This window comes from Acinonyx jubatus, chromosome C2 (assembly GCF_027475565.1).
Source record: "Acinonyx jubatus isolate Ajub_Pintada_27869175 chromosome C2, VMU_Ajub_asm_v1.0, whole genome shotgun sequence".
NCBI classification, from domain to species: Eukaryota; Metazoa; Chordata; class Mammalia; order Carnivora; family Felidae; genus Acinonyx; species Acinonyx jubatus.
In genome coordinates this window covers 78,909,440-78,918,665 of record NC_069384.1, presented here as the reverse complement: position 1 = coordinate 78,918,665, position 9,226 = coordinate 78,909,440, and the positions used below count along the sequence as shown (strand labels likewise).

Genomic DNA, 9,226 nt, shown 5'->3' with positions numbered 1-9,226 from the left:
CTCAAACCCAAGAACCGTGAAATCAGGACCTAAACGGAAGTCAGACACTTAACTGGCTGAGCCACCCAGGCGCCCTAGTACGCCTATTTTTAGATGGGGAAACTAAGGCCTAGAAAAGAGGAGTTCCTTGTTCAAGCCCTCCCATTAAAAGAAGTAGCAGGTTGTTTAGGATTGCTGAGGTCTGTGGTTGTGGCAAGGAGGAAGGAAAACATAATCTACACGGTTCATTTTGGCTAGATGATAAAGAGGCTAGAATGCTACACTCAGTGAATCAAACTTAGGAAGAACGCAGATGAACTAACTAGGAAGTAAAAAATAATACCTTCCATACATTAGAAAAGAGCTATGCTCCATACGTTTATTAAAATGTGAAAAATCAACATTCCTCTGTCACCTTTGTCAGTGTTGAAGTGCAAATTGTCAGTCAGATCTGAAAGGGATATCACTCTCCCTCCCAGTACAACCCCCTACTGATGAAGGTGGGCAAACTGAGGCTGAAGGATAATTAACCTTGACCAAATGCTCCATTCAATTTAGGCTGTAAGTAAAGAATAAATATATATGTGGAGTCATGGCTACATAATTCTTGCCAATTATTTTCATACTGCTATTGGGGACTGACAACTAACGATGATACTGAAAAGTTAAGATCCCCAGGCACGCGTACAATCTATGCACCGCACAGAAAACAATTAAGTTATGTTCTCTTCTGTACTTTAATCATAATAATGTGATTCTATTACTTCACTGAGTTGATTGGTTACCAGATGTCCACAAGGCATTTAACACTGACAGATCCCCTAAGTGGACACACATTAATTCCCTCGTAAATGTCTTGTAAATAAAAGGTGCACCAGAACCTCGAAGGATCTTCTGTTTTCACAGAGATTGGTAAAGTGGCTTGGATTTTCTCTTGTTTGATCAGCTGTTCAGGAATTAAATTCTACTCAGCCACGTTCAGATTAAAAGGTATATTATCTAACGCAAATATTTTCTATAAAAGATGAAGTTCCTGTTAGATGTTTTATATACTGCTATCAGTAAGCTCACACTGTGGGGATTTGCACTGAGTTTTTGTACTTATTGGGTTTATTGTTCTAGCAGCTCTTCAAAAATACCGGTGATAGTTAGAACATACATCCCCAACGGGGCATATATTTAGAGTCTCTGAGTTACATCAGCAACGTTCTTATCTCTATCTTGAATGGTACTATTTAGTATGTATTATAATACTAATAATAATAGTAACATGTGTTGAGTGTTTTTATTATAGTTTGCATTTTTATCTGGTGCCTGCTTTAATCAAATCAAAAGAAGGCTTGAGATCTCTCCTTCATTTGTTCTGCAATTACGAAATCGTGCTGTGATACCTTCATTTGGATAGTATTCACTGAGGCGAACCGACATATGTTATTTGCAACCCATACTACTCTCACCTGGAAACTTATGGTACGAGTAATATTTTTCCCCTGAGAAACAAAAAATTAGGAGCTTGCTTTTAAAACATAGGCACTTTTTTGGCCAGATTCAGTTACAGAGAGGGTTGTCAAAGAAGATAGAAAAGCAAAAAAGATAGAAAAGATAAATGTCCACAAACAGGAAACACATTTTAAAGGCTCAGAATTTCATTTTAGCTTTTAAGCCAGCTTCTTTCCTTCCACTCCCAAATGATTTTTCCTTTCCACTTTTCATATATTTTACAGATTAGCTTGGTGGATAGTTGGGCACTCCAGTCTGCTTACCCATAAATACTCATATCAATATATAATTTTAAGTGTATGTAATGTGTAATTGATATTTGTGGCAGCCTTTCCCAGTAACGTCCACTGGATTAAAGTTAGAATTCATAGAGTTATCTGAAATTATTTCTGTTTGAAATGACCCAAACTATAAGAGTTTCCACTTAGGACAGAGTCTTTATTACCACAGGAAATTTTAAATCATATGTCTGTGAGATTTGGCATGCATACCTCAAGTAACTTGACCGAAATCACAACTGCTAATCACATATTATTGAGCAGAAAGATACACAATGAGAAACAAATTCTTGTGTTTCATAATGTCATCATAATTTTATTTTGTATGTACAGTCTCCAATTTCTAATGCAAGGGTCTTGCTGAGGATTGGGGAGTTAGGGAAGAGGGATGAGGTTTGGAGGAAAGGAACCAGGTCTTATATGGACAACAATAATTAATAAAGCTAACAGGAAGTGAAAGTCTTCCAGAAGAAATTCTTGCAGCCAGCTTTGCGTTCTCGGGGTGCCATGGCAGGGTTTGAGTTAGTGGATCTCTGCAGTTCCAGCCTCATTTCATCCTGCTCAGCCGCCTGGGACAAGTCTTCGGGTTCCAGGGCATCGTTCTCTGTCTGGTTGGGTTCAGACAGCAGCTCCGCCAAGAAGTACTTGGCCAGTTCCTGTATAGGGTAAGAGACAGAGAGAGAAAGAAAGAGAGAGAGGCAGAGATAAGGGATTAAGATGATGGTGATGGAGAAAAAGAAATGGAAAAAAACCTAATATGGAAAGCAGATTCAGCTACACCCAAAACCCAATGTTCACAGCTGTGCACTTTTGTCACACTTAAAATCAGCTAAGGATATAAAAATAAGGGTAGATGTTATAATCATCAAGTTACATAGACAGGCTTGAAAAGCTCAAGTGTTTCTGCAGGTTTTCTGCCTTTATAGGCTTAACACACACACACACACACACACACACACACACACAGAAATGGTAGATTGTTAATACAGTTTTGCAAAGATAAAACATGTGCCAACAGTTTGTTTAATTCAGTTTCAATTTCCAGCTCAGGAGCTACAAACTGGAATTGTTCTTACCGTTTTTGTTAAGTTAACTGTGGGGAAGGAGACCTTTCAGAATCTTAAACATACTGTGTTCTGTCTGTAGACTGCCCTTTAGGAGCATGGGAAGGAGGCACTGCTGAGGAAGGTAGTAGCTTCAGAGGTCCGCGCTTTCAGCACCTGGGCCAGCACCTCCGTATTTAGCACTGGGGGATGCCTCTTCCTTTAGTGCTCAGCTACCCAGGTCTTGAAATTGTCTTTAATGCCAAAGAACTTACCTGAACTGTGGCCAACTGCGCTGATCAGAGGGGAAAAAAGAGGTAAGAGGAGATTCTGGACTTCGAAAGTTTTCCTGAGAGATTTGGGAGCGGAGGGACCCAGAAAAGCACCGACACTCTGCAAGACCACCTCTTAAATCCACCCCAGGGGGGAAAGGCAAAGCCTGAGAGAAGACTGGGGGATTCAGAAGAGGGGGAAAAAAGGACGTCGAGGAAGTCTCCTTACCTGCTTCCCCGCGGCAGCAGCCAGGGACTTCTGCAGAAACTGACGGAGTCGAGGATCGGAGGGCGCGCCGGTGACACCGCCCAGAGCCAGGACGATGGACAGCGCGGCCAGCGCGCACTGGAGGCGGCAGGACAGCATCTCAGCGGCGCTGGGGAAGCCGAGCCAGACGGTTGGTCAAACTCTAGGAGCGGATCCGCAGGCAGCAGCGATGGCTCTGAAACCCGCGACTCCTAAAGCGGCTTGTGTTCTCTCCACCGGCTCCCCCCCTTTTAAACTCTCTCTCTGACGTCAGACTAGGAGGCGCCCCCAGATCTCACCAGCGCTTTTACGCACCATTACCCTCGTGAAATCAATCACAGAAGTAAGAGGAGGCTACACAATCCAAAGTGGCTTACTTAAAAAAAATAATAATAATAATCCTGCACACCCACAGGTCCACATGATTTTACACTTGCCACACTATCTATACCACCTTTTATATTCAGTCGCTGCTGCTCACATACACATTCCATGATTTCACTCATACACATGCCCATGTATACACTAAATCACACACACACTCAAACACTCAGCCTTGGAGGAGACAAATGCTCCATCATGCACAGCTGCAGAATGTACCCAGACAGCTCTCTCACCATATTCAAACATTTTAAGAGGGCCAGACAAATGCAAAAGTGTGTGTGTGTGTGAGAAGTGGGGATTCAGAATCATTCTTCCAAAAGCAGATTTGCGAATGGAATGTGGATATTAGGAGTGAATCATTTCTTTCTCCATTATGTCTGTAAAAAGTCTTGTTGGTCAAGGTGAGATGGGTTCTAACAGCACTTCATTTATCCCTGTACTAGAGGAGGATAAATACCTTAGCCTCACCCTCCATGTCCCTCTTTCTCAGTAGCTGAGAGATTTCTGGTCTACTTGCCTTTCTACTGTGACAAAAAGTACCAAAAATTTTTAAAAAAACTGAAACTGATTTCATTTTGGTGCCTAGAAACTTGGAGCTGGAAAGTGATTTCAGAAACCATCTACTAAAGCTCAGAGCTTGAGCCACTGAGTCTAATAATGGGTAGTAAAGTGCTCTGGTCCATATATTGCACAGCTGGATCAGGGCAAGACCTCCACATTTCAAGACTGAGGTTCTTTTCACTCAACTCTAAATTATCTGTCGGATTCCTGGCCAGTAGGAGCAGTTTTAGGTCAGGAACCCCCCAGTCTGGACATGCAAAAGTCCAAGAACCACCCGAACAAATGTTACCATTATTGTTTGTCTATGTGAGCAAAGAATCAACAGACCCTTGGTTAGATCCAGTACTCCCCTGCTCCCCACACACAAAAAGGAAGGTTAAGAAATGCTGTCCTAGAATTCTGTTGTCTGGTTAGATGTTTGGTGTCCAAATCAGAGTCTCAACAGTTGTTTTTTTTTTTTTTTCTAAAATAATGTGTTATCAGGGTGCCTATGTGGTTCTGTCGGTCAAGCGTCCTACTTCTGCTCAGGTCATGATCTTTTAGTTCGTGAGTTAGCCCTGCGTCCGGCTCTGTGCCACCAGCTCAGAGACTGGAGCCCGCTTCGGATTCTGTGTCTCCCTCTCTCTCTGCTCCTCCCACACTCAAACTCTGTCTCTCTCTCTCTTTCAAACATACATCAATATTTAAATAAAATAAAATAAAATAAAATAAATAAAATAACGTGTTATCAAGGAAGGGTAAGCTAAAGCCTTGGCATGGACCAGATGATCTCTGCAGGCTCTTTAAGGACTGGCATTTTATGGCCTTCAAGCTCACAAAAAGCTTAAAAGATATTGCATGTCTCCAGAAACCAAGTGAAGCAGAGAACTTGGCCAATCCTGTCACCAGCCATGCATCTTGAATATATGCTCAATGCTTAGGCCATAACCACAATGTGGAGAGGCAGGAGGGGTCAAGAGGTGTCCTGAATGGCTTGGAGAATTGTCACCATTTCCTTTTGTGTCTGTTAACCAAGGCTATGAGAGAATGCACAGCAAGGAGTGTTAGAGCTTCCGGGTTTGGCACGTCCAGGCAAGGCTAACCATAAATGGGGCATTACAAAGTCACTCACGTTTGTTGGAATGGTCTGGGAGAGCAGTGAATCTGGGCCAGAGGAACCCAACCTAAGTACTACATGTTATTTTCTCTATATATCCTGGAACCTCCTTGGTCCCTGACAAGAGACTCAGAATCTAATTATACCCGCCCAACTATCCACAGGCATTCTCAGGAAGGAACCTCACCTCTCCTCCAGCCAAGACTTGGCCCTTGGCGGCCCCACTGAGTAGAGAAGGAGGGTTGTCCTGTAAGAACAGCCAGCCCAAGAACATATAGCAGTCCCACTCCCTGGCTCCGTGCTCTGGGGTCTCTTGGACCTCCCCTCCCCAGACCCCTGCTCCTCCCCTCCCCTCCCCTATCCTTATTCTCTTCCTTTACCCACACTCCTCATTCTTCCTTCTCCTTTTGCCTAACTTTTCTCTGAATTTCCCTCCAAGATCTTTCTAATTCTATCTTTTTGCCTTCTCTCTGCGCCCCCTCTCTTCATTCCTCTTTGTTGTTCCTCCCTCTCCTCAGTTGTTTTCCGACTTCAGCCTGGTTTGATCCGGCTCCTTCTCTCTTTTGTGGCACTTCCTCCCTTCCTACCCCACCTGGCCTGGCGGCACTTCCATCCCAGCCTCTGCTCTAGTCTTTCCTTCCCTGTGCGGCTCCCTCCTTCTTAGCTGCGTCTCAGGACAAATAATCAAGATCTCTAGCTATTTAAGTACTGTACTTGGGAATAGTGAGGTCTGGGTTGCTTCCTTCACACCTCTCCTGAAGTACTGGGGCTGTGAATGAGGTGACTTCTGGGGTTTGTTTTTGTTTTGTTTTGTTTTTATAATCCTTGCATTGTTAGGCATCTAAGAACCACAGGAGAAGCCAAGGCAGGACCCAAGGGCAGAGGAATTCTTCCTTAAACCCCCCATGGCTAAGTTTAGCATAAAGGTTGATTTAGCACAAAGGCACCTCACACTTCCCCAACCTAAGCTCTCTGCAGCTAACCCCCCAGGGCTTCTCTCCCAAGTTCCAAAGGCTGGGAGCCTTTGGTTTGTGGTTAAAGTGGGGAGCTATTTCAGACCTTGGTCGCCAGGAATCACCTCTCCCTCATCCCTATGCAGCCTTCTGTGGTTTACAAAGTACTTCCTCATCTGCACTTGAGGGCCGGCTAGCCTCATCTCCCAAGGAAGAATACTGAAGTCCTGAGAGCACAAGCGCCTTGCACAAAGGCACACAGCCAGGAAGTGGCAAGGTCAGAGGGACGGTGCTACTCCGTGTTAGAAATTTTCACTCTCCCGCCCCCTATCCTTATGATGCCAGAGATAAATCTGGTTGAGCAGCCTGCAGCCAGGATACAGGTGTCTGCAGAAGGCATCCGGGCCTCGTTCACGCGCTAGGTACACGGATTCCCACCACCCTGTGAAATGTACATTTGAGGGTGATTACCTGCCAAAATGAGGCGTAGAGACTCATCTTAATGAGAACAAGTAAAATTGTGAGCAGATACAGATGTTCAACACCGAGCACTGGAGGGAATTAGAAAGCGTCCGTACTGGCAGTTGAGAGACCTAGGTTCTAATTCCCCTTCGACGACCACAATCCGGCTTCCTCTCTGGTCTTGGCTTTTCTCTTCTGCAAGATAAAAGGCTTGATAGGTAACTTTTGTGGTTCCCACCCAGCCCTGATAATCAAAGAGTTTAAGTTTGAGGAAGTAAAGGGGCAAACTAGACTATACTTGTAATGTGAAAATGCTATTTCCTTCTGGAAATGAGGACTTTATACGGGAAAAGAATCGGGCTTTTTTGTAATATGAAGAAGGAGGCCAGTGCAATGGATATTTCACAGGCCTGTTGGAGAAAAATTGCTCTTGAGTCGTGCTTCTGCTACTGACCAGCCCTTCCCACGCCGGACCTCAGTTTCTCCACCTGTAAAATTGATTCACTCAGATTCTTTTTACGAGTAAGTACTGAGAATCTGCACCGCTTGACAGGCCAATGATTCAGCAGTGAACTAGATAGACTAAGTCCTACTGCAGGAGATGCAAATAATTGCATAAAGACATTTCCTTGTCAAGGACAGTCAGTGGAAAGGCCCTGGGGTAGAAGCATGCTTAGTACATTCAAACGTGAGCAACAAGGCAAGGGAACGAGAACAGAGCAGGTGAACCAGAGAGGACTAGATGAGGCCAGCAAGGCATGCAGGACCCAGATCACTTACAGCCTTAAAGGCTCTATTAAAGAAACCACTGGGATGAGGGAGGGGGCGGTTGACTAAGGGACTGGCCTGATTTGATATTTTAAAAGTAATGCCTCTGCTTAGTGGCAAATTAACAGTAGGAGGGCAACAGTGAAAGCAGAGAGGCAAGTGAGGAGTCTAAGAACCAGTTAAGAGAAAAAGAGGAGCCAGAAGGAAAGAGACACATTGTCCCTTAAACACCAGCGGCCCAACTGGCTGGCTTAGCATAAAGGCATTTCATTCCTCCCAGGCCTCCTACAGTCAACACCCAGCCACTACTCCATGGAAGAGAAGGTGGTTTGTGTTTGTTATTGGGGACCTTATTCCCTAGACTAAGTCAAGCCAGAGAAGACGGGGTTTGGGGCTGGGCTGGGAATAGCCATGAAGTGGGAACTGATTAGGTGTGAAGTGTATCCTGAAGTAGAGCTGATGGTTTGTTTGGATATCGAGTTAAGGATACGGGAAGAACAATTGGTAACTCCAAAAGACTGATGCAGACATTCCCTAAAATGCCTTAAAATCCCAAAATTCCTGAGACCACAGGAAGTGGATTTCTGACAAAGACTTCTGGGACATTTTGCAAATGGAAACCATTCGATTTACCAGTCGGAAGACAGTGAGAATTTCAGGCAGTGAAGGAAGCAACATGGAATAGCAGAAAGAGCGCTGGCTTAGATGTCTGAGGCCCTAGACTTAAGTGCCCAGTTTTCTCCTGCTTCAAATGGGCCTGATAATCCATGCTTTTGCTAAAATATGATCTGAGAACAGGCTCACACAATGTACGTGAAGGTGCTTGGTAACCCATATAACATGATAAAAAATAAAGACCTGTTTTTGCTGTTGTTGCTCAGATGAACACAGCCAGTCCTACGCCAAGAGGTGATATTAAGGAGTCAGGCTTTGGGACCCAAGTATCCCTGCTGATCCTCTGATCTGACAAAGGAGAGAGGCCTTCCTCACACTGGGGGGGTGTGATTGGGAGGTCCCGGAAGATTTCTTCCACAAAAATGCGGTAGGTGGGTGCTGAAATCCATCTGTTAGAAAGTAGTCTCGTTTTGGGGGCGCCTGGGTGGCTCAGTTGGTTGGGCGGCCGACTTGGGCTCAGATCACGATCTTGCGGTTTGTGAGTTTGAGCCCTGCATGGGGCTCCGTGCTGACAGCTCGGAGCCTGGAGCCTGCTTCAAATTCTGTGTCCCCCTCTCTCTCTCTGCCCCTTCCCCAATTGCACTCTGTCTCTCTCTGTCCTTCAAAAATGAACCAATGTTAAAAATATATATATATTTAAAAAAAAAAAAGAAAGTAGTCTCTTTTCTTTTGTATACTTTTCCTTGGAGACAGACATTAAAACTCAGTAGCTATTAACACTTTAGTGTGAATTCGTTTATCAAATTGTCTTTTAGGCTAAAAGGTTTGACTTAAGTTGGGAGGAGATCAATTTGGAGTAAGTGATGCACCCAATAGAGGGCAGACTTGGTGTGTGATTTTGGGGATGGTTTTAAGGCTATGGTGAGTATGTAGACTTCTTGCCAAATGACTGCAGAAAGCCTGATGCGGGCTTCAAACTCATGAATCAGAGATCATGACCTGAGCCGAAGTCAGACTCTTAACGGACAGAGCCACCCAGGTGCTCCTTCCTGCACCCATTTTTATGTG

The 9,226-nt window shown here is 44.4% G+C and overlaps 1 protein-coding gene across 1 annotated transcript; it reads right to left on the bottom strand.

Annotated features, from left to right (window-relative positions):
* Positions 1 to 2,044: 2,044 nt before the first annotated feature.
* Positions 2,045 to 3,566, bottom strand: SST (somatostatin). The gene is made up of 2 exons (XM_015064390.3): positions 3,302 to 3,566; positions 2,045 to 2,413 (listed from the first exon to the last, which is right to left on the bottom strand). The coding sequence occupies exons 1-2, from the start codon at positions 3,437 to 3,439 to the stop codon at positions 2,201 to 2,203; spliced, it is 351 nt and encodes a 116-aa protein (XP_014919876.1). The 5' UTR covers positions 3,440 to 3,566; the 3' UTR covers positions 2,045 to 2,200.
* Between the last annotated feature and the right edge of the window lie 5,660 nt (positions 3,567 to 9,226).